Here is a 26,446-nt window from a genome sequence, read left to right on the forward strand (position 1 = left end):
CTAGAGATCGCGGACGCGCGCGCGGGTCCGAATCGCTCGCCGCGTTTACCTGTTGCCTTTTTCTGCGATTTTCGACGTCCGAAAGTGGAAAAGCTTCTCTTCGCGAAGGTAACTTTCGAAAGGTCGCCCACTCGTTCTCTCGTTCAGCGACGCGAGCGTATGTGTGCACGATCGTCGTTACGCGGGAAAGTCTCGAATCCGCGATGTAGACGATTCACGTGAAACTCTCCTTTTCTTCCCCTCGCGATTGTTAACGTTGAAGAGTAGAATTTCAATCACGAAAGTGCTCGCGCGTGTGCGAATATCGCGACACTTTGGCGTCGACCGACATGTACCTTTTGTGCCCTCGACTGAAGTCCTCTTCGTCATTTTAATAAGAGTAGATGCAAGCGTATATAAGTACGACCTTTCGTTATTTACGATTTCGTATGTATTGCAAATGTATAAATTGCATTTGTATTTCACAAATTGTGTTGTATTTTTGTAATGTTTGAATAACGAAAGATAGAAGTTATTCAAGCTATTCGATCTGCCGCCTAAGAAAATTCATAATACATAGTATAATTAAAAAAAAAGTATCAAGATCGAGTCTTGAAATTTACATACATTAAAGAAGTAATATATTCAGGCTGTCGCCTACAAACCGCCTGTATATTGAATAAAAGAATTTAACAAATATTTAATTTTAATTTAATTTTTCAAAAGCGGCGTAAATATTGTTATATAATAGTCGCAATATATAATACATAATATATAGTAAATGAATCGAAAAGAAAAGTAATAATTCGAATTATTTATACAAAGAGATATTTTTGATAAATGATATATAGAAATAAAAAATTAATATCTAAAATACTAATTATGGGAATCTCTCTAATTACAATACTATAGAACGTAATATCATAGTGTAGACAAAACAATTGGTCGCTTTTTTCTATCCAATTTAAGTATTCAATTGGAAGGCATTCGTTGTCTTATGTGTCACGAAAAGAATTTAAAAAATATTTAATTTTTAAAAAGCGGCATTATATAAATATTGTTATACAATAGTCGCAATATATTATACATAATATAGTAAATGAGTCGAAAGGAAAAGAGTAATAATTTTTCTCACCCCCACATTTGTGCCAATGTATAATATATTTTCATGTACATTATCGGCGCATCTTCTTTTCACAGCTTTATTTTCGCGTGTATAATCCTTGCAGTTATAAAAATGCATTTAATTACGAAACGAGTATAAAATTCAATTGATAAAAAATTTTATCGATAGTTATTCAAAGCTCCCGCTTGGGCGATAGCAGAGTCACGAATGAAAAGCGATATTCAGCAGTATACTTTTAAACATCAATTGCTTATTATTGCTGTCATATTCGATCACCTCAAATTTGTCGACCAATTACGACATGCCGTTAGTTTATAGATAATCTTCTTTCTTATTAATATAATTCTCGCCTGCTTCTCGATTTAGACCGACAGCGTCGTAGCGCTGTCGCAAATCACATTCGAGTCGAAGAAACCCACTTCCTGTTCTAAATTAATGCTGTCCTAAATTTAGAAGCTTTAGAAACAAGCTCTTCAGGTTCAACCTATATCAAATCTTTTGACCCATGTTTCGACGTTAGACGGGGAGCAGGCGAAAGTTTCGAGATGGAGTGAGGTCGCGTCTCGCGTACCATTCGAGGAAGGGAGTGTTACGCTTGTGAATCGGCGGGAAAGAGGGGAAGAGTGCGTTTAAAAAAAAAGTAGACGCTAATTTATGGGGTGAGGAGGGGGGGGGGGAAGTACAAGATTTTCTTTTCTTCGCAGAATTCGGGGAAGCCTGATAGGCGTCGGGATCGCGACCTCCTTCCTAGCGTCTCGCTCTCGGCGCTGGCGTCTGCTTCTTGTCGTGCATACGCTTGCAAATCGGAATGTGCCGCTCGGCGGCGGACCGACTGAACTTCCTGCCGCAGTGCTCGCACGGGACGTAATCGCTGGTGTCGCTGGGCGGCGGCGGCGGCAGATCGTTCAGATTTTCGCCCGCGGCCAATCGTGCCTGCGTATCCCTCGCGTAGCGGATCGCGTTGATGAATTCCTCGTGCTTGCGCCGCCAGTCCGGCTTGATCTCCGGCTTCTTCGTTTTCGTCTGAAAAACAGCGTAAGCGTGATGAGCGTCTTGCGTCTTCCTTTCGGAGAGAACAAGTAGCTAATCGCGATTTCCGGTCTTCGCGAAATAAATCGCCGGTAATTTCGTTGGATCGATTCGTCGCTTTATACGCTTTCAAAATTTCATACCATTATTACTAAACAATTTATAAACTTCCAATCATCGATTCTGTCCAAGGATATTTCTTGATAAACCAACCTCTCGCTTATTATTAGTGAAACTTTTCCTAACGAAAGGCTCGAGTTCGGTTCCTTTGACTCGGCACATCACCGGGTCGAACTGCTTCCTCTTCTTGGTCGTCGTTTTCATACAGATCTGTTCGTGGAGATCGATTCGATTCTGCGCGAAGCTACGTCCGCACGTTTTACACTTTGTCAGACCCTTCCTGTCGATTAATAACGCGAATATTTTTTAATTCCAATATTATATAATAATTAATCTTTACGTCCTAGCATTTATATTAGCTTTAGTGATGGAAAGGCTTCTAAACTTTTTAATTTTTTCCAACATTTTTATAATAGAAATCGTACCAAATTCTATGAAAATAACGTCGCGATTGTTATTGTTCATCAAAGTAGCATTTTCTTCTCCGGCACAAATAGAAATTCGAAAGATTACAATTTCAATAATAATTTATACATATCTTTATCTGGCGTGAACTATTATTTTTTAATGAAATATACAGGGAAAACTTACGTGTCGTTAGTTGCATCTTCGTTGAAACTTGACGCGTTTGCAAGCTTACTAGTACCGGAAGAAGGCTTTTCCGTATTTTTACCTCTACTTTTACCTACTCCTTTTCCTATTCCTTTTCCTCTTTCACTTTCCGCCATTTTACTTTTCGCGCTGGAATCTTGAATTAAGTTAACACTGGAATTCGACGACGAGGTCGGCCGGCCTGACGCACTGGAAGCTGTCTGTTGCTTCTACAAATAAATAGATTGCGCGTATAAATTAAACGAATACAAAAATTGCATAACAATGTATATTTTTTCACGGAATACGCTGAAACGTACGCGCTTTTGCTTGAAAAATTAGCTTTTCGATGGAAATACAAATTTAGGTTACTAAGGTTAACATAATTGTACCTTGTGTAATGTAATTTGAATTTATTAATTGCCGTCATCGACTCTTTCTATTAAATGCTGCGATTGACATGCGAGTTTTCTTCTGATTTTTCGGTAAATTATATCCGCTAATTAATTCTGATTGCAATTGTTTGAATAATAATTTATACACAACCATGAGAAAACTATAGCAATACGATTAATATTAGCTTTGCACCAGATATCTGGCTGGCGTTCTCATTGTTAATTCATTTGAAATATATAAATTTAATATTAGCTAATGTATTAATATTGGAGTATGTTTTTAGGTTGTAAGGTTTTTAGACTTGAATATACACAGATTTTAGTTTGATTTATACAAGAGAGGAGCACGAAGTAAGCTATATTTCGCGTTATTGTATTCGTGGCGATTAGAAATGGAAACAAAAGCTCAAAAATGGATTATTTCACACAGCACCGCTTGATTCACGTGACGAAAACAATGTAATAAATAACATTCGTGTGTCGGGTTTTAGCCTGCATAAAAATCTGTGGTTTTAGCTAAAGAAAAATAATCCCTCTTACATCGTTAAAAGGCTTCCTCATCGATGATTTTTTCGACGGCATCGCGTCGTCTTCTTTCGATGGTCGATCGTCGTAGTCGACCACGAAGGCGTCGGATTTCCTTGTAGATTCGTTCGGCGAATCGTTTTGGAGAACAAAGCCGTCGGCTGTGTCGATTGCTCCGGTTACCGTTCTACTTCCGGTCGAATCCGCGCCTTTCGTCGATCTTCTCGAGGGCTTCGCTTCTTGATTCCTCGATTCCGTAGCTGTGCGCTGAGGAGAAATCATTAAATCTAGTATTAATTTAATTTGAAGTCAATTATAATACGAATACTTGCACGAATTATTTTGAATATTTCGGACAAGGAAGAAGATGGAATTATGACGAATCACATGAAACATTTTTAATATTTTACTGTAAAGAAAGATAAAATATTCCAATAAATAAACGAAAAAAAATTAAGGCATTAAAGTTATCTTCGTTATTACAAGGTAATTTAATTGATTTAAATGATTAGCGATTTTTCAATTGTCACTTACCCTAGGGGCAACATCAGGACTTTTCGAGGGGGACGAAGGAGCGCTTCCTCTTGTCGTTCGCGCGTTCGTTTCGCGCTGCTTGGTCGCAGCCGAATCGGGACTCGGGCTCTTCGTGATCCTGGATACACAGGACTCAATTTTATAAGTCAATCTCGCGGGATCGGCCCCGAGAAGTACGTTTCTCGCTGCATCGGTCACGGGACTCGATCTCTTCGCGTCGGCACGCTCTCGCGAGGCCGCACGCCGATTTGCAATCGCCGACCTCGACTCTTTCGTAGCGACTAATTTGCTACGTTCGTTGTCGATCAATTTTCGTATATCCTCGATGGACCGCAAGGGTTTCACCGAAAACGTAATCATTTCTTCCGGTGTCGTCGATTTTCTCGTATCGTCGCGATTCGAGACCGCCTCGTCTTTACGAAGTCTCAGATTTACGATGGAACAATTCTCACCCTTTCGCACTTTTGCGCGACTCGATTTTGGTCGCCCTTCTCGGGACTCCGAATCGGATTCAAACAATCGCCGCTTGCACGTCGGTGATCGAATTTTCGCTGGTCCTCGCTCGCTCTCGGTGCAGGCGTCCCCGCCTCTCTTAGAGAAACGAGTCTCCTTTTGGAGAATCCCCAAATCACTTTTGCACGCGGCGTTTCCGGCTTTCACATCTTTGCCGACTGGAGATTTTAGCGTCGTTCTCAAAATCGTACGACCCGTTGCCTCGCGAGAAGGGACGGTTGTTCCTTCCGAGGCGATCGATTCTTTAGTAGGGGCTTCTTTTTGGATATCCATCGTTTGCAGGGATATCTCGGAAGACTCCCGCAAGCTCGTCGGGCTTGCACGTTCGAATTCCGCGCCTATGGAATCGAAACGTTTCAACGCCGACTCCACGGAGTCCATTCTTGCGAGATCTTTCTCGCCCTCGCGACGAACTAGGGAAAGTTCTCTCACGATATTCCCCGGCTCTTCGGTGTTACGTTTTACGCTCATTTCGTCGAGCGATTTCGCCAATTTTTTCGCGACCAGCACACTCTCGCTTCTGCGATCCTCGACGGTGCGCGACGAAAATTTGGACGCGGCGCTTTGATCCGCCCTCGACTCGATACTCCGGGACGAGAAAATTTTCGGGGTGCAGGCGCTACTGCGAGCAATCTCTGCTGTTTTCCGTAATGGTGAGACTCGTGGTGAAACCCTAGACTTCACGTCGTGTCGCCTGCCGCAGTCTCTCGTCGGGGAAATTATTTTCTTTGAAGTGCTCGACTTTGTCGGCTTCCGCGTCGTTTCGCGCGGGAAGACCCTTCTGCTTGCGATCCGATCAGAGGACTTTGGGCGAATAACTTCGCAATGGCCCTTGTTCTCTTTATTCAAAGCGGTTTTGGCTACCGTTTGATGATACCTCACGCCGATCCCGGCGTCAACTTCATCCACCGCTACACTTTCACCCTCGCCTCCTCCTCCTCGCCCCCGATTATATTCGTCGTCTGCAGATCTCGAGGTTTGCGATCGATCGAGTTTCGTGCGTGCTCCTTTGGTCCTCTCCGCGAAGTCGTATAGAATCGGCGGGACCGTGCCGGGATATTTTTTCACTCTGGAAAAATCGGGAGACTTTGCTCGCGGACTGTCAGCCGCACTTGCCGCGGAACGATTCGATGATCGAGAACTCGCGCGCCGTCGCGCTTCGCCTTCCTTTGATTGGAAAACGCTCGTCTCCAAAACGGGCTCTCTCTGTCCGTGCGTCCCGCGAACGGTCGAAGTTTTGAATTTCGCTCCCACGCTGATGGACGATTGCGCGTACGCTCCATCAAATTGTCGCTTCGATATTGGACTCGGCGCTTTTTGCTGCAGTTTGTCGCGCTCGATACGATGATCCGTCATAGTAATCTCTTGAATGTCCATGTCAACTTCTGTCGGAGTGATACTTTTGCGAGAGAACTCCGGCGTGGCTCTCCTCCTGCAGCCTTCGATGGACGACGGTGATCTCGCTGTTTGGACATGCGACGAAGTACCACGTCGACCCTTCGATTGATTATTACCTCTCGGGGAGATTCGAGCATTTCTGTTCTTGACGTTGCGTTTCGAAGGCGAGTGACGTGTCGCACGCTGTTGTTTTCCATTTTGGGACTTCATAAACTTACGAACGAGACCTGATGATTGGAAAATGTTATCGAATTCCAGGCCGTACTTGAGGTTTACGAGCGAGCTGGCCGAGGAGGTCTCCGAGATTCTCGACGATCTGCGAGCTTCTGTAACATTGCCAGGGACTTCGCGTTTCTTCGAAGCGTCTTTCACTTCGTGTCCAGTGACCGAAGGACTCGGAGTGTGCCTACCTTTCGTAGAACTGACCTTTTTGTCAATCGGAGATTTCACAGGTCGCCTGTAGGAAGTATCTGAGTCATAACTGCGCTGCTTTAATATACTTTTGGTGGAGTCCGTTGATCTCGGTCTCGGTTCGATCAGCATCGTTGTAGCAGATCTTTCGGATTCTTTGCAGAAAAATTGCGGGCTCGTGGTGCGCTTGTCGCGCGTAATTCCAGGTGATTTAAATCCACCATATTTCCGATCGATGCTTGTAATTGAAGATCGTTGCTCGGTTCTTCCTTTTAACATCCGTGGAGTTGCGCTTCGCTTCGTCGATATTTTTCGATCATACGACGACGATCTAGGTTCACCAACTTTGCGATCAATGTTCATAGTTGTGCCAGATCGTTCGGATTCTCTGCAGAAGAATCGCGGACTTGCGCTTCGCTTGCTCCACTCGGACGATTTGGAGCCGATAGTTTCTCGATCGGTACTCATAGCCGTATCGGATCGTTTGGATTCACGACGGAGATATTGCGGACTCGTGCTTGGTTTTGACGAAATTCCTCTGCCATCCGATACCGGCGATTTAGACTCGCTCATTCTGCGAGATTGATTGAGGAAAAATGGCCGATTTTTACTGTGTTTCGTTAACGTTTCTCGATGAAATAACGGTGACCCAGATGAATCGGACTTTCGATCGATGTTCATAGTCGTGGCGGATCGCTCGGATTCTTTGCAGAAGAATTGCGGACTGGTACTTCGTCTTTTTAATATTTTCTCTTTATAAAGTGGCGATGTAGATGGAGAAAATAGTCGACCGAGAAGATTCGTATTTGTTTGAACTTTTTTCCGTTTGAAATCATCAGTCGTATCGTCTCGCTTTGTTAACATTCCTTTGCTCCACTCGGACAATTTGAATCCGACAATTTTTCGATCGGCACTCATAGCTGCGTCGGATTGTTTGGATTTACGAAAATATTGCGGACTCGTGCTTGGCGAAATTCTTTTGTCACTCCATGTCGATGATTTAGATTCGCTCGTTCTGCGAGATTGTTCGGACTCATTGAAAAAGAATCGCGGAGTTGCGTTTCGCTTCCTTACTATTTCACGATCGTACGACGGCGATTTAGATTCGCTAGTTGCACGATCGATGCTCATAGTCGTGGCGGATCGTTCGGATTCTTTGCAAAAGAATTGCGGACTGGTGCTTCGCTTTTTTAAATTTCGTGAACTCGTGCTTTGTCTTGACGAAGTTCCTCTGTCCCATGTCGATGATTTAGACTCACTCGTTCTGCGAGATTGTTCGGACTCGTTGAAAAAGAATCGCGGAGTTGCGTTTCGCTTCCTTACTATTTCACGATCGTACGACGGCGATTTAGATTCGCTGGTTGCACGATCGATGCTCATAGTCGTAGCGGATCGTTCGGATTCTTTGCAAAAGAATTGCGGACTGGTGCTTCGCTTTTTTAAATTTCGTGAACTCGTGCTTTGTCTTGACGAAGTTCCTTTGTCCCATGTCGACGATTTAGATTCACTCGTTCTGCGAGATTGTTCGGACTCGTTGAAAAAGAATCGCGGAGTTGCGTTTCGCTTCCTTACCATTTCACGATACTCGTACGACGGCGATTTAGATTCGTTGGTTGCACGATCGATGCTCATAGTCGTGGCGGATCGTTCGGATTCTTTGCAAAAGAATTGCGGACTGGTGCTTCGTCTTTCTAACATGTTGTCTTCGTGCAGTGGCGATTTAGATATTCCCTTGCGCCATTCGGCTTTAGATCCGAGTACCGTTTCTCGATCGGTACTCATAGCTGTGTCGGATCGTTCGGATCCGCGACGGAAATATTGCGGACTCGCGCTTTGCCTCGACGAAATTTCTCCGTTACCCCATATCGGTGATTTTTCAGATTCACTCGGTTTGCGAGAGTCACTAGAGAAAAATCGCGGACTGCCGCTCCGTTTCATTAACGTTTCTTGATGAAATAACGGCGATTCGGGCGAAGCGGACCTTCGATCGATGCTCATAGTCGTGCCAGATCTCTCGGATTCTCTGCAGAAGTACTGCGGACTCGCGCTACGTCTTACAAATATCTTTCCGTCGGACGTCAATGACTTAAACTCATTCCTCCTGGGATAAATTCCCGAGGTGACCTCGGCCTTTGTAGTCGCTCTCGTCGAGAAGCTACGCGGACTCGTGCGGCCGAGCGTCTCGGTGTCCGAACTTTCCCTTCGTCTCATTTCGTCAACTACGCGAGTTCCAGCCGGCAAAGGACTTTTCGCATTTTCGAGACTCCTTTGACTGCGCACGGAGGCCCGGCTACTACCGCTTCTCGCGCTGGTCGGGGAAGTTCCGGCGATCTCGCTCCACAGTCTGAGAACGCACAGTCAAGAAAATGTAGAACCTTGAAGCGGCCTTGAAGCGATATATGCATTTTCTTGCAGCAATCGGCCTTACTTTCGGCCCAGCGCCCACCAAGCTGTAATTAGCGCTAGTTGTTGCTTTTTTTTTTGTTTACAGTGGACCTTGTTACAGATTTCTTGCGGAGCCCGATGTTAAATCTGCCTCGCGTGAATTGGCGGTTAAATGCGACGCGTACGATGATAATTAAGCTTGGATGGTTTTGCACGGTTTCCTTCGAATCGGAGCGCTGCAGGCACGTTCGTACGCTCGTTTGCATACTCAGATTAATCGAATTAATTACTCTCTTCTCCTGAATGCTGACTTACTTCAATATTTACGACACTGCCAAATTAGTTATCCACCGTCCGCCCTTTCTTTTTTTAATATTCGCTCTAGTTTACGGCGATGAGGCGGGGGTTAGATAGACACATATTAGAACAAAAACGATCGCGCGACATTATATTCTTCCTCTCAGAGTGTTCCTTTTTCCTCTCGGACTCTTTTCAATAAACACGGTTGTTAGCGCGGTACATTTGTAATAGTCGAGGATAGCGATTGCAACTACGTGGCGTGTAAATTAGATTCTGGCAAGCAGCGGCGAAAATTGTTAGCGGATTCGATGATCGAGATTCACAATTATTTACACACAGCTACATATAAATGATAGACTTAATTTCTAAACCCCGAGAACGACCGTAAGGGCATTACAGCGTTCCTCTTTACTATCCTCCACGTTACTTCACTACCTTACTTACAATTTCGGTTTCGATAATGCGAGAAACGTTCTTACCTGGAATTCGATTTTGCTGGAATCACTTGCTCCGACCGCTTGTTCCTTATCATCGCGTTAGATGAGGTCGACTGTTTCGGCATGTTGCCTCTCTTCGCGTTCGCGTTCTTGAATCGCTCGAGTCGCTCCTCCGCCTGTGACAATTTCTTCGTGACGTTCCTCTTCGAGAGTTTGTCGGGCACATCCGCCATGAGGTATTCCGGAAACTCCTCGCTCTCCAAATCGTTTCTCACGCGATGCTTCAGAGTCTCGTCGAATCCCATCAGATGGATTTTCGCCATCATACGGTTTCTCTCCATCATCTCCTGGTCCAACGCTTCTTCTTGCTGCGCAAGATTAATATAATGATTAATACATATTAATATATAGATAATGCAAAAATATATTTATGAACGCTATTAAATCTGTAGTGTCAAATTTAACCATATTTAAGTCGCCACTGCTCCTACTTAATAAATAGTTATTTTCAACTAAAACAACTGGAGTTAAATAATTTAAAATAGTTTAAATTTAACCCAAATTTGGATTAAACTCCATTATTTTATTTAAAAATAATAATATTGTTTTAGTTAAAAATTAACTATGTGTATATTAAGTAGGAGAATTGATGACTTAAGTAGGATTAAATTTGACACTATAGATTTAACAGTGAAAGATGCTCAGCAAAGTATTTGAACGATATTAACGAACATATCTCAAGGGGATATTTTTTCTAACGTTTTTAATTTCAATTTTACGAGTTTAGATAGACTAATTGTAAGTATCCTACGAGACGCAACGTTAAATTATAAAGATTAAACGAGACGTCGACATTTCGAGCAACCAACCTCATTGTCAGCCTCGTGACGATAATGCCCGTTGGCGAACGTGGCGACGCGATTCTCGACGCCGTACTCGTCCTCGTCGTCGTAACGACGTACGACGGACGGACCGAACGAGTCGCGAATGACCTCCTCGTGGTAAGAAACGACGGGCTTGCCGCCGTTAACGTTGCTGTTGACGTCCGCGCGCGTCACGCGTTTCACGGACTGTCGGTTCACCGTCACGTTGCCGTTCCTCTGGTTCATCGCCACGCCGCCGTTCGTATTCGCTTGCTTCCGCATCTTGTTCTCGAGCGGTTCCAGCGGGTAGCTCCTGTCGATTCCCTTCACGGTAGTCTGCCGTCTCTCGTCGAACATTTGCCTCACCTGCGGCGTGCGAAACAATTAACGCTCGAAACGAAATTTCAAACGAGAAATTTAAACGAGACGTTCGCGAGACAGCCCAAATTTCTTTGCGCGAGGGAAATAAAAAAGAGTGACGTTCGTGACTTTCAGAATCGCTTTCCGGAAATAAATCGACGCGCGTGAAACTGATTCCGCGGGTAAGGCGGCAAACCGATTGCCGGCGATTTTGCCACTTACCTTGCCGCCTTGCGAGGTCGAGGTCGTATGGGTCGCCGTCGTCGCCGTGGTCGTCGACGCCGCGGTCCTGACCGCGGTGCTACCGTGAGTCGAGCCGGAGTTGGAACCGGCGCTACCGCGCTGCACCACCTGATAGGCCCTCTGCTGCTGCTGATCGTACAGCTGCAGCAACTTCTGCTCCTTCTCCTGCAGCTGCTTCTGCTGGAAGCGGGCCTGCGTCGCGGGATAATTCGCTTTGAGTATCGGCGTGTCGTCGCGCGGAAATGCGGGCCGACGTTGCCCGCGGTTGGAACGTCGGCTCGCATGCGAGAGGTGCATGGTATTCGCGCGGGCGGGCTCTACTGCTGCACGGGCTATAGGAACGACGATGCCGCGTATACAGGCAACCGGCGCTACCTCATCGATTCATCTCTAACCTACATGCGAGAGGGGTTAGTAAACTCGTTATTATGCTAAAGCAGGGATCGTTCGTCTCTTAACCCTGCGCCGCACCGCACGTACGACGCCCGGCTCTTCGGGCCGACTTTCGCGCTCGAGGCGCATTATTAGAAGTATTATACTCTCGATTGCCGCGTGAACTCGGCGCGATTATGTATGACCGCGTGTTGACGAAGATAAGGCCAATTGCATTTATAAATTGCATTTATAAGTGCCGGCGAAAAGTAGATTTGCGCTGCTGATTCGCTGTGCAAATTGGAATTGATTTTTGAAATGATTTTATTGATTCAATTTCAATCGTGTATTGGAAATAGGAATATTTTACCCAATACAGGGAAACTGTAGATTAAATAAACTTGTTAGTATATCGTTAAAATAAAATTGCTAGTTAATTAATTTAACTTGCATCGTTTGAAATGCTCGTTTTCCATTAAATAACATAAAGAGATAAATTAAGATGGGGCAATATTTCCCCACGATTCAATAATTTTGTTCCTCTTTTTTAATAAGGGAACTCATTTATACTAATTTTTTATAATATACATTCTACAAGGATTGGAATTTTGCATTTTAGGAACGATGGAGCAAAGATCAATTGCGGTTTAATAATCATGCACCAGCTCCTAATTGCATATCCCTTCGATGATTGCATCGGCAATCAGCCGCGCCACTAATTGATTCATTCCTAATGAACCCGCCATATTGAACACTTTGCCTCTGTATAGTTACAGGCGTTAACTCGTAAACTTAGCGCGAAGATTATTGATAACGATAATATGTAATAATAGATTTAATTGAACTTGCATTCGTGATCGTTCATCAACTGACAGATATGTTGGGAAATTTTTCATATACAAATTATACTGCATTAAGACGATCTCGAATTCCAGACAGCCATTAAATTATCTTACGATATGTGTATTTATTTATTAAGTATCCATTACAATTGAAGTGAGAGTACTTTTCAGATATGGGGATAAATTTATTAGCCGCATTAGAGTTAAATTATCCGTTATTGATTGTACAGGATTATCATTATTTCTTCGAACCAGTAAATACCCGTAATGCGTTGCTATTGCATTAGTAATTGGTAATGTACGTCCGCGAGATTTCAGCGAGCGATATGCATAGTAAACATGATGGCTATACTTCCATCGTATCGTAATGAAATATAATGCCGTTTGATAATGATTCATCTGTTAATAACTGACTGGTACTAATTGGACATGGAGGAATGAAAATTAGATAGAAAGACAGACGAACGAGAAGGTGAAACTTAAATGGGGACGGGCTTAGCACAATGCTAGTTGAAAATAGATCAATAAACGATGCGCGAATGAGCGCTTCAGGATCGGCGCTCGTTTTACGTTACGTATAACGTGCGATATAGAAAGCGCACGCGAGCGGTTTCTGAAGGAAGGATCACTGTGGATCGGGTGTCGATTTAAATCCGCGTGGGCATGCACTCGGGCTATCGCCGGCGAGTTTCGAGAAGTCGACGACTTCGGCATACATAACCGTATATAGAATAAGCGGCGTTCAGCCGTTTCTCCCGCGTGTGTCTCGCGCGCTTCGCGGTTTCTCCTTTTCCAATTTCAGGATACCGTCTTACGAAATGCCTGACGTTGACCCGCTTCGACGATTCACCTACTTGCGTTACCGTCTCCGTCTTCGTTAAGATGTGTGCTCGTTAAACGTATGTTTTCGTGTGCGCACACTTACGATACGATACGATCGATTAAAGGCCGCGATCGCAGGATAAGGGATTTGGTTCTTTTAGGCCGCGTGATTATTTTCGTGCTCTCTTGGTGCGTCTTGTGACACACATTTACTTTATTTTTGAAATTTGCGTTGAGCTCCTAAAATTAATGTACCATAGTCTCCAAATCAGGAAACGTCGAGTCGTATTCCTGGGCCGCCCATGACGTTTTCATGTCCATGGAGACTCCGCGAGCGCCCAGCTGCTGCGACCGGATATGCATTTCTTTTCGCTTTCTCAGTTCCTCGGAACGACGTCGGCCTTCTGTGTTCTGACCGTCCTGAGAGATCCTCGCGCGAATTCCTTCACATTAAAGACTCAGGCGCGCGTTCATCCAATCGCGAATCATCGACACTATCGATCCTTTTTTCTCTAGCACTTGCGATTAGATGAGACTAAAGAAGAAGCCATCGCGATCTTTCATTTCGAACAGTTCATGGGTTCACAATTTTAGCAGAGTTCATTGGTCCGTAATTCACATTTCCAAATTGACACTAATTGACACTTTCAATCGTTAATTATCGATTAAGCGCGTCCTCTAGATATTTTGGGAAAAAATTTGGAAATGTAGAAAACGTAATTATGCGCATGCATGACGTCTGTCATTTCAGGTTCCAACATAGAGTTTCTAAAAAAAAAGAAGATACGCGTACGAAGTTTGCTAAAGAGTAAGTAGTCACACGAGCCTACTTGTATACTGACGGTAAGTAGAAGTTGCAATATGACGTTCACGATATGTCAAGTTCACGATCTCCTATCCTCCAACTTCGCGAAAGGGAGAACTTACGTGCTCGCGGTAGCAAGTTTTCGACGCTATTAAGAAGTGCCGTATTAGGTTTGCTTGCTGATGCATTAAAAAAATTCGCGTGCGATGGCAATACCCTCGCGATGCTATCTCCGAAACGTCTTTATAAATAACTTTCTCCCTTTCGCGTATATTAACACTTCCTGCGCTTAATGGATATTTTTTAAATTATTTTACAAACGCTGCGCCGCGCAGATGTGCACCTGCGCCGTCACGCAATTTATCTACGCTGCGCGCGTTTCGTCTAAATGTTCCTTTTTGTAACGACAAACTGCGATTTATTATCATAGAAATTGAGTAATCTTCGAGTTTATTTAAATTTGCTCTCATTATACATATAAGATGTGTCAAGTAGAGTAATCTCATTATGTTATGTCAAGGGCAATCTTTGTTAAATCGATAAAGAAGCATTTTAGTATATATATTTTAAGATATCGATTTTACGTTCAGGAACCAAACATTTTCCCTTATTAAAGTATTTGAGCGTATTTTGGCAACGTTATTATCTATAGTTTATAATTTCCGGCGCTTACTGAAATTTGTCCGTAATCTTAGCAAAACCAATCGAGGGCAATTTTCGCGTTAAATCGATACGGGTTGCGGGTAACGAGCGGGCAACACAAGCAACGTGCAAAGTGATTCTATTTCACATTTTAGCGTAATTTTTTTTTGCGACAAATAACGTCGCGGTATGCGCGATGCGCGTATCGTTGTTCCCCATAAAATCGCGATCTCTGCGTGACGCTCCGATGCAAATTTGCACGCGCACAAAATACGGCAGAGAAACACACGAATTCAATGTCAACACCAACCGATCGAAACGCGTGTACGTGTATCAATCCCAGCGAGAGGCACACGCGAGGCGCGTTTCGAGCGTTTTCACAAACGATCGCGCGATTAATCGCGAAATGATTAATTTCGCGAAAGTTACGGAATACGATTAGAGGGGGACGGACGGTTTAATAATCGGCCACAGACGCGCACATTGCAACGCCGATAGAACTGCGGCGCTGTGAGTGTTACCATCACAACTGTGTGTTGTTGCAAACTACAGCGTGCCTGACATATCGCGGGGGGGCAGCGCGCATGTCCGTCTCTCCGAGCTTACCCATCCACCCTTTACGGCTGCGGATGATAGCCACCGTTGCCGTCGGGCGGACGATCGAAAAGGCACCCCACCTACACGTGACCGAGTCCCAAGTGTCGATTTACATCGATTCACTTCAATAGTTTAACGTTCTTTCCGCTCCTATCCTCGCGGACAGTGGCGTAATCGAGCAGAGCGCGGCCAGACGAGTGGAATCACCGAGATATGCAAGTGGATTTATGTACAGGCTATAAGGCATAAAACCTGACATTTCGCTGCTCTGATGCGATACACCATCAATAAATAAGGGAAGAGACACTTTTAAATAAGGGATTACACGATATTTTGGTATATATGCATGATCTATATACGAGAGCGGTTCTTTAAATAACGCCACATGGTACTGAATAATTTTCAAATTAGATACATTTGTCACATCTAATTTCGTTCAGCATACTATTAAACTTTTATAAATTTTTATTAATGTGCAGTATATTTGCAAATTTTATTATTTTTAGCATTTCAATATTTTATATTGAACAGAAACAACTCTCTCCTTCTCTCTTCCTCGTCTTCTTTTGTAGAAAATAATATATTAAAGATGTTTTTTGTCTTTATATTAAAATTATTTTCTTTTTTCTATCGTTAAATTAGTGTTTTACGCTTTCTGAAAACAAAGGCAATTCTATTTCTTCAAAATAGCATAGTAGTAATAATATGTTGATTTGTCACGGACTCACGGCATATTATAGTCTTTACAGTCGCAGTAAGTTTATTCGTGAGGTGTAAACCGCGCTCGCGAAGAACTCGAGACAGCCTATCGACGTTACTTGGAAATTTCAACGAAGTACAAAGTTCAAGGTTGGAAAGAATAATGGTGGTGATCTTAAGGAATTGATATAAACGAGTCGTATGTTTGGCAGTTGGCTTATCAAGATTTATTACTTCCCTGTCGCTTTCATAGACCCCGGCTCGCCGACGCGAAAAATTGGCCGTTTGGTCGAATTAATGTCAATTTGCGTCAATAAGGTGAATCGTTATCGTAGTCGCGTCTCCGAGGCTCTACTCGTCGAAATGGAAATCAACTAATATTAAAATCTATTAAAATCGTATTCGTATTCGCGTTTTTAAATAAACATTCGTATAGGCGTTCTCACTTGTCGCGCGGCATAGCGATCAATTTTAAATTGACCGTTCACGTGGGAAGTGTTGTCTGACAGCTGTACGAAATAATTTCTTCCACCGTGTTATATTTCGAAATTTAATAGCACCGCTCACGGTGCACCTCGTCCGGAATAGATTTCTAGGAAAAATCGTTGTAATGCTTCCCGGGAAGCACCCCGTTCGCGTGCCGCCTATCAAGTTCGCAACGGTATTGCTGCGTCATATTACTGCAAATAAAAGAAAGGGGGGAAAAAAACGCTTCGCTTGCGTCACTTTGATTTCTCTACTCTGAGTTCTGCTTTTCGCTGTTAAAATTACGTTTTCGCTGGGAAACGCCGCGCATTTCGCTGCCGCGAAAATTGGTTACCTTCGCGGGAGAGAAAGGCGCGTGTTTCCCTCTTAAAAGTATCAATACAACGCGCGATTTGCAAAAGGCCGTACAATGAGAAACATAACTCTTTTGAGAGGAGATAGATGGCGAGCCATTTTTTCGCTGGCTGCAAACGAATTTAAATCGAGATAACCATTTCGTTGGAAAATGATAGAAATGCTTATCTCGTTTTCGCAATACTGTCGTTAATCTTCTTACAATATTCGATAAAACTCATAAAAACCTTTTTTTTTAAATGCTTGATGATGCCAAATTAATATGATTCTTTCAGTGTAATTTATTTAAAGAATCTAAATTGCCGAGAGTCAAAGTGCAAAATCTTATTAACAGTCAATTTTAATTTAAATAGCTATAAATTGGAACCGCGTTGTGCAATTTCTGTAGATTGGACCTCACAATTAAGTCCCGATAATCGAATTTCCATTCGCTTCCACAAGTCCCTTTTCCTGTAACTTCATAAACGTAATGTCAACGCACGACAGAATACGGCCAAGTGATTTCCATACATCCGATTGCCATTTTGACGTACGGGACTACACAGTCGTTATTTCGGAATTATCTATTTATACATTTGTACCTCGCGGATGACCCGCTGCTCCTCCCTCACCTGCTGCCCCTTCTCCCCCTCCCGAAAATATCGATTCCCATCGAGTCGCTCGCTGCTGAACGTCGCATTTGAAAACCAGGTTACGACAAATAGAAAATTTATTGCTCGCCGGAGAGGAAGGGAGAGGAGACCGTGGAAAAATGCTGGCCGCGCAGGTACTACACTCGCGATTACGGCGCTCGGCAGACCGAGACCCAATCATTTCGCGCGACCGACGATGCTCTCGGAGGGGAAACCTTGAACTTTGCGTTTCGTCGAAGACGAATCGAATTTTCGCGTGCGACCGTGCAAACTTTTTTGTGACGCTCGCCGCCGTCTCATGCCGTCGTATCGGCCTATAGGGAACACACTTCCCCGAAAGCGTATTCAGCGCTGGCATAAGTACGGAATTAATTTCCCGTTACAAACATGAAAAGTGGGCCCGAATCGTCCGTGATTTCGCCGAAAGATGAAGAGATATTTTTGCGGGCGCGTGTAATATCAAAGCGCTAATCTATATAGCCTCGTCCGCGTTGCATCGGTTTCGGTCCCCGCTTTAGAAAGGCCGCTGTTCGCGGCAACGAAAGTTAAACGTTAACGAGCGAGATGGAACGCCCGTGGAAAGAAAGACGCGCGAGGGGGAGGGACGGGGAGCAAACTCTCGGAGATTGCGGGCGGCGCACATCTCCGTTGTCTTCCACAGATCCCGTGCACGTGTCCCGATAACGAAACCTGCCCATAATTACTTTGCTTAACTGGGCATGCACCTCGCGAAATTACAATTACAAATCGGTGGCGAAGCTAGCGAAGCTGCATCGCACCTCCTCATCAATTATTTATGAGGCTAACCCGTTGCCGTTCTCGGCGCGCCGGTCCTCCTTGCTCCGAATCCACGTTTTATCCGATTTATCCCTGCGCGCGAGCCACACTTTCCGTGCAACACGTATACGCGTCTATTTCTCTCGCGCGTGTCCGTGACGTGCCGAGAGCTGCGTGCATCGCGCACGTGAAACGCACGTCTGTCATACGTGATATTGGACATTTTAGAATCGAAAATCGAATTTTTTTTTCTACGTTTAATACTCTCTTACGACTGCGACGAATATACATTTTTCTTTAATAACTTGTTAACAAGCAAGCAATTTGTAATGCAAAAGATTACGGTCCGATAAAATTCTGGAACACACGTTACGGGTGCACATCATCCGCCTAAAAATGGCCTAGCACCTCAATTACTTGGCGCGGTCTAATTATCCCGAATAAAATGGTTTTCTAAAAATTATTTTCGACATAAGTAACGGTCGCTCTGAATCGTACAGTCTAAAATTAGAAGTTCTCAGATTTTTTTTTATATAGTTTAATAATTCCAACGAACTCCGTTTCTCCTCTCAGTCTATCGTGACGTTAAATAATAAGTAGGGGAGTCCGGCGCTCGTTAGCACAGTTTTCACAATTTAGATTATTCCTGTTTCTAAACAACTATTTATTATGATTAAACTATATTAATATGGTAGAATGAATCTTTCTCTACATTTTCATATCAGGAACGATTCTGTATATACTGTATATAGTTTTTTTGTAGTAAGTGAAATACGAACATGCTGCAATGTAACCAATTTACCCCGATAGCCGGGTAACACATATCACAGTGTAAGTTGCTTAAGCGATAAATTCCATATTAAATTAATGAAAACATAATAGAAGTAAAAACAGTAAAAACAGCCCCGGTCTCCCCTAATACTGATGGCGAGCGTAAGAATATTTAGGAAATTTGTATTAGCGAGAGCGAATGATATAATCGCGTATAATCACGACCGAGTTGGATATTTCAAGCGATAATGACGTAATACATTCATGTCCGCTCGAGATCTTTTTTTTTTCAACTCACACCTTCCTTCCACGCGGGAAGGTCAAGCGTGGGCACTGCAAAATACATGCGTCGTTCACTCGGCCGTTTGATCGTTTTTGCGCGTTAATAACAAGAATTACCCAAAGACAAACATTGCGTATAATGCATTCCATATTTGCTGTGCCTGCATTAATGTTTTTAAATTTTCTTGGAAATTGCGTGTGTACATCCATTTCCTCTTATGCTTTATACAAAATTCAGAGCAACGCGGCAATTTCCATGAAGTATGCAACGGCTTCAATCGCGCAAAATTATTCTGTAGCTCTTATGGTTAGGTAAATTTATTAGTGCGATTTGATGAATCAATTTAACTAGTAAAAAATAAATCTTTTTTATTCGAGATCGTTGATTTTTGCCGCGCAGTAACTCTGTCTCACAAATATACATTTTAACAACATTTTAATGTGCTGCAATAACTGTCAGATTTTTATATAGTTAATTTTAACGATTTATACGGAAAGTATAAATTTGCTGGAAAGTTTAAAAATGTTGCTTCATACAGATCTGAAAATACTTTTGTTGGACCATCAAAATAATTTTGTTGGAAATTAAAAAATGATGAGCATTAAGCTGTAACGTTTTTTAGCAACCGGTCTGAATTTCCAACAAATTTATTTTCAGATCTGTATTCAGCAAAATTTTTAGACCTTCCAGCAAAATCGGTTTTTTCCATATAATAAATTAATTTGAATTTGTGATCGAGTTATAATATGATATTCGTAAATTTGATAAGTAAAGTATAAAATATATTTCGTGATAATAATACACCATTTAATTCCCCGGCTCGATTCTTCGGTAGATTACATCTCAAGCTCATTGTTGTCTCGGATTCGGATTCAATTAACAACCTTTTTGCCGAAAAATAACTGTTCGCGATATTTCGAGCTAAGCGAGCATCAAGAAAAATTTTGTATGAAGGTTCTTCTAACATGTCTACGCAAAACGGATATACAGAAACGGATATACGATTCTGCATAAAAATGACATACCAAAATAGAAAAGGTGAAACTGGCTATTTAAAATATTTAAACTGAAGTGAAGACTTCCGCTTGATTCTCATTTCAAATGTAACACGTGAGTGCACGGAATAGTTTCACATTTGAAGTATTCCGTAATCATAATTAGTAATCAGCGTGAGAAAAAACAATAAATATAAAAAGAAAGAGTTGTTGAAAATTGAAGTAGACTGTCTATTCAAAAGCTTTATTCTCTGAAAGTTATTTTCACAGATGTGAGATGTCGTTTTTTTTTAGAAATAACTGTTGAATTATACACGCGTGGAAACTCATATTTGGAGTTACATTTAAATAATTTAAAATTTATTTTAGATTACCGCGTTACAGAGTCTGCGAAACAACACTATGTATAATTTGGCACATAATAATTGCAATATTGGAAAATTTGAAGAATACATCTTTAGACCATCTACATGTTTAATAAGTATAGAATCCACGGGAGAATGCTATACATAACATATATCGTGTAATGCAAAAAAAATTTGCAAAAATAGAATCATATAAAGAGGGAATACCATTCGTTTCTATGGACAACGGTGAAGATTCTTTTCTTAGACGTAGTTTCGTGAAAATAATGCGTCTGAGAAGTCTGCCGTATGACGCATTTCAATACGAAGGAAGTGACGTCACAGTATTATAGTTACGAGTCCCTCAATGGCCGGTCATGGTTGACAAACCAAGCGTCCACTTTTTTACTCCCTTCGAGTCTCGCCATTCTTCTCTCGCTTTAACGTAGGCCTCCGTCTTCTGCCCGGGGATTGCCCTTAGAGGTGTGTCTCGTGTGAGAGATTTAAAGCCGGCTATTAAAGTTCGTGTGCAGGGCGTTTTCCAATACGTGGGCACGATTTTGAAAGTAAACTCAGCGCGTAGAAATAAAAATAAAAAAGAAAGCTCGCATAAATATTTATTCTATTAGATTTAACTCACAAGTTACACATTTACTTTTGTGCTGTATTAATTATTCGCCCATTTTACGAGAAGTGTTCAAAGTAATGAGGTATTTAACAGTATCCTGTGAGTAAATTATTATCGAAATCTTGAAGGAATAGTTATTATTGAAATTTATTCAAGCGAACATAAATTTTATCAAAATATAAAAAATTATTATTTGACAACGAAATTATTCAGAGCCGCTTACATAATTTTCATATGTGTATGCATGTGTGTGTGTGTGTGTGTGCGCGCGCGCGCGCGCGTGGTGGATTTAATTGGTTTTTTTTTATATCCATAAAGCACTCTAGGAAACACATTGTAGAAAAGTAGGCGGAAAAGAGGTCTGCGTTTGATATTCGTCTAAATATCAGCTGTCCATCGGATTTGGATATATCGATACGTGGGTCGATCGTCGTGCGCGCGTTGCCTGAACAACATGCCATATATGCGTTCACTCGGTACAGAAACGATACGTGGGCCAAAAGAACAAGCGTCAAAGCTGCTTTAACCGGTCTACCTTAACCAGAATGTATTTCGATATTACAAGTGATATGAAGAGAGCGAGCGAGCGAGCGAGCGAGAGAGAGAGAGAGAGAGAGAGAGAGAGAGAGAGAGAGAGAGAGAGGAGGGGGAGCTACAGCGACACAACGGTCGATGTATAGTTTATTACATTCTCGTAAAAAAAGATTCTTAATCAAAAAAATACGTTTCTATTTTATGTAACATCTTCGCAAATGTACGCGATTTATTTTACGAGCATTATAATTTATATCTAACGTAATGAAGCGTCACATGCCGAGAATAAACTTTTATTAAGCTTCCATATCCAAAAAAGAAATTACTAATAATGTATTTAGTATTATCTATTTACTATTATTATATTACAATATATGATTATACGAATTATTCGTTTCATTGTCAGTATTGAACTTTTAGACAATGACAAATAATTTACAAAAAATAAGAAGTTACTTTTCTAATAATTTAATAAATAATCTAATTTTCATTTAGTAGCTCTCATCAATTTTTATTTCAAATTGATGTAATTAAAAAATTTATTTAAAAAAACCAAATCTCAATTCCATTGCTTTATATACACGACCAATTTATATCTTACTACTAATTATACACCCACGACAGTTATATACAAGCGACATTTAAATAATGCCACCTGCCGAAGGTTAACCACATTCGATCTTGAATAAACCTATTGTCTGTCATTGGAAGCTTATCCTTTTTAATGCCGTCATTTTTAAAGATGACAAAATTAATTATGTTACCTGCAGCATTTCGAGACGCGATGACGCCTGTGGTGCTGCCATATTTCGACTGTTTCTTATTGCTCGCGATGCTCTCGTTCTGGAAAAACAATAAAAACTCGTCATTTATGAAATAATGAAGAGACATTTATTGATATGAATTTGATACAAACACACAGAATATGTTGTAAAATAATTGACATTTAGAAATGACCAATTTAAAGTAAAAAAAAATAGAAATACCATTTGAACTATATTTAGCGATGCTAGCTAAATACGGCTCGAAGATTTTCTTTTTCTATTATTAAAAATGCAGCTATTACATTTAAATCTAGGTACTTAGAGACAAGAAAAAAGGAAAGGCAGTGTAAATGTAGAGTTACAGACGTAATATTAGTCTGAAATTAATAAATTCTCTCAATTTCGCATATTTCATTCACGGGATTACGAACTGCTTTTCCGGTTCGTTACGCTTGCGGAATATTCCGATAAAGGTAGTAGCGTCGGCGTCATAAACACTTAGACAAATGTTGCGTATCTGTAATTCGCCACTGGCAGAGTGGTAATATCGCGGGGTGAAAATAGATCGGTTCGGCATGTGCGCGCGGAAAACGATGCAGTTTCTCGAGTTCCAAATAATTACACTTAAAATAGAGTTGCATGTTGGTATCAGCTACAAAGCATAAGGGCCCCCATAAGTGGATCGTAATAATCAGTTGAATAATCAGCTAAATATGTTTCGCTCTGTATTCAGAAATTTATTACGTTACAGATATCCGATAACATATGTCGCATATTTCAACATACAATTTAGTATCCATGTCACGAAGTGTTGAGAACAGATATGTCCAAATTTGTCAGATCAGTATTAAAATAATACAAATAATACAAATTTTAAATTTAAATTTTATTATTATATTAAATAATAGTAGATTAATGTATCAATTTTGGATAAATGAAAAACGTAAAATTCTCTCAAGCCGTCGATCTCTCAAAGTCGCGCAAAGAGAAACGTCAAGCTGCCGTGTGAGTGCACGCGATTTCCAAGCGGGGATATATCAAAGGTTTATAATTGGCTTTCACTTTTTGCTTCCACCTGCCGCATTACCGTAGCGCAATTCGCGCGGCGCGGCGCTCGCAAAGGTAATTGTAAAGCCAAAACGAATTCGATCTCTGTATGGAGCCGGCGGGCGAACCCGATTCATTGTTGCTCTTTCGAGCGATTCACCGCCCCTCTGTAAAGATCGTGTGCCGGTGTGGGTGGTAGATCGAGCAGCGCGTGGGCGCGTTTGATATCACCGCACGTTTGATATCACGTTATCGCGCTCGATCGTTTTCATACGCTTCTCATCCGCGTTCGTGTACCAGTCGGCGTTTGAAATGGTTGAAAGACACATTTCCGATCGTTAACGCGCGAATCCATTGGCTGCGTAAGTAGGAGTCAACTTTTTTTTTAAAGAGACTTTTGAAGATGACGCCCATTTCTTTTTATTCTCGGCGGTGCAATGCAAATTCATTAAAATTCGACTGCGATTGCCGTCCTTGAAGAGGCGCTCTTCGGGAAATTATTGACACGTGACGGCTCGCTGCGGTAACAGTGTTTTTAGGCCAGCAGACATTGTGACTCACACGAACCCTGACGTAATCGCGAGACTTTTATGGTTAAGAACCGAGAGACGTAGCGGCTCGCGACTTATTTGCGATTATCTCCGAGCGTGAGGCACACATTTTGTATTAGCGCGTTGTGGTAGAAATAAATCTCGCCGCATTATAGACACTTAATTAGCTCTTTTAAAATCATCATGGCAAAGATATACAATTACGATATACAATTGCGGTACTCTAATAGGTTACATCCACGTTAATCAACACAAAATGCTGACATCGTCGTAAATTAACAATGAGAATTTTTTGTCTACTCTCTTTCAATTTTAGTTGTTTTTACCGTAAATTGTTTGTTCCTTGTCGGCGTACATAAGCGATGTTCACGGTTGAAGGATTAAATACATTACATGAAAACTGCGATACTGAAATAGAAGCCGTGTTCGATTGATTATGTTTCGATTTGTAAACTTCGTAAATATCGCGAATCCATTCGAGTTCGACGGCGTAATGCGCGCGAATAAGCGAACGAAAACGTCCGGTGACCCAGGTATTCCCGACTTTCGCGTGCTCTTATTGCGTGGATTATTTATAGTTTTACTAAAAACGTACTCTTCGCCACGATTACCATGGGCTATACTCTCTCCCCATACGCATGGTCACCACCAAGTACACGGCTCCATTTCTATAATTAAACCTGCATGCGCGCGCGGGTCATTTGCGATAAAGTTCGCGAATAACGCGCGTAAACATCCGCGCCGATGAATCGGCCGGGACAATACGGAGGCGGGCGAGGGACGAGCGCGAAAGAAAACGCGCGAAGCGATATTACCGCGCGCTGCGTAGAGTCGCGGCGACCTAACTTTAATTGGCGTCTCGAATAAGCAGCGCTTCATTGCTCCTCGAGGCAATTAGATACCGCCACTCCCCGACGGCGCAGTGCAGGATAAGAATCTCCGCAGGCAACTTAATAACGCGCGAACCACGACATCGGAATTTTCGACGTTATTTCACTATACACTCGCGCGTGCACGCACGAAGCGGCGCCGGCGAGCGCGTGTATAGTACATACACGCGCGTGCACAATTAGGCCCTCGCGCGCTCGCACATGGCGAGCACGTGCCCAATTCGAAGACGAGGGCGGAAGGAAAGGCGCGGGGTGGTTCGTGCATGCGGCTGAATGCATTTGATACGTCATATCGGAATAACAACGCGGCGCGGCGCAATGCGATGCAATTCGTGCCGAACTGGCCTGGCACGACGACGCGACGACGCACGATCGGCTCCTGCGGAGCGCCGATTCAATTATTCGCGCAAGTTTGTCAAGCTGGATTTATCGGGTCGTAATTTCGCTTCCTGCAAAATTTTGCGCATACACGGCGCCATACGTTTCGCAACACGTGTGCGACGAGGATTATTTCCTTTTTTCTCACCGTGAGATCCGTGGTAAACAATTCACCGTCCATATACGAAGCTTTCTATACGGCGGTATTACAACCCTATAGTGCGGCACTCGAATTAAAATACGCGTTACCCTCATTATCATAGAATTCATTTAGTTAAATTCGCAATTAATTAAATCGCCGCTAGATTACAATTCTGCATTGATTAAACGCCAAATTGGCATTGTACGGTACAAAACAATATTCGATATATAGCTCGCCGGAGTTAATTACTCCGCAATTAATGCCACCAGCGCGGCTTTTAATAGCGTCTTTTGAGATACGGACGATACAGGAGGGACACGGGGGGAAGGAGGGAGGAGAGGAGAAGTGATGTGCTAGAGCGATGATTTAACGGGCTGTGCGTAACGGTGCAATTAGGTGGCTGCATCTTAAGAAACGCGTCTGGCCATTCCGCGCGCGCTCTCACATTCCCCATTATCTCTCATCTCTCGGCAACGGCGAAGCCAGACGCGCGGCAGACGCGATTTCTTTCTCTCTCCCGAGTAATCGTCAGTAATTACGCCGCGGGCGTCTAACATGGTGGAGATTGGCGTAAAGCGGAGCACTAGAATTATTTGCGCCGCTTATCCACGAACACCTTCTAAATTGCGCAATTATATAGCGGAATTTAAGCGTGTGACAAGTCGCGCGATCCCATTCATTGAAATGAATTGTAACGGTGAGAGGGAATATCTCTCTCTCTCTCTCTCTCTCTCTCTCTCTCTTTCTTTCTTTCTTCAATGTAATCATCTTATTTTAATTAGTAGAATAATCGAATAAGTAAGTAATGTAAAATCAGTTGTAAGGCTGGTACATAGGGTGGGACCAATATCGTTAACATCATGATGTAATACATGCATTTTT

At 42.5% G+C, this 26,446-nt stretch overlaps 1 protein-coding gene across 2 annotated transcripts in view; it reads right to left on the minus strand.

The window, feature by feature from the left end:
* Positions 1 to 1,121: 1,121 nt before the first annotated feature.
* LOC105451238 overlaps positions 1,122 to 26,446 on the minus strand; it is a 26,494-nt gene continuing 1,169 nt past the window's right edge. The window contains exons 2-10 of one of the 2 annotated variants that reach the window (XM_011691573.1): positions 22,557 to 22,635; positions 11,189 to 11,401; positions 10,613 to 10,972; positions 9,786 to 10,111; positions 4,300 to 8,965; positions 3,781 to 4,032; positions 2,846 to 3,075; positions 2,348 to 2,534; positions 1,122 to 2,128 (exon numbers count right to left, since the gene is read on the minus strand). In XM_011691573.1, coding sequence (XP_011689875.1) covers positions 1,853 to 2,128; positions 2,348 to 2,534; positions 2,846 to 3,075; positions 3,781 to 4,032; positions 4,300 to 8,965; positions 9,786 to 10,111; positions 10,613 to 10,972; positions 11,189 to 11,401; positions 22,557 to 22,598 — 6,552 coding nt within the window. In that variant the 5' untranslated portion in view covers positions 22,599 to 22,635 and the 3' untranslated portion in view covers positions 1,122 to 1,852. The remainder of the gene's footprint in view (positions 2,129 to 2,347; positions 2,535 to 2,845; positions 3,076 to 3,780; positions 4,033 to 4,299; positions 8,966 to 9,785; positions 10,112 to 10,612; positions 10,973 to 11,188; positions 11,402 to 22,556; positions 22,636 to 26,446) is intronic. The other variant, XM_011691574.1, reaches the window with a different exon arrangement.

This window comes from Wasmannia auropunctata, unplaced genomic scaffold (assembly GCF_000956235.1).
Source record: "Wasmannia auropunctata unplaced genomic scaffold, wasmannia.A_1.0 LD336053.1, whole genome shotgun sequence".
Lineage (NCBI taxonomy): Eukaryota > Metazoa > Arthropoda > Insecta > Hymenoptera > Formicidae > Wasmannia > Wasmannia auropunctata.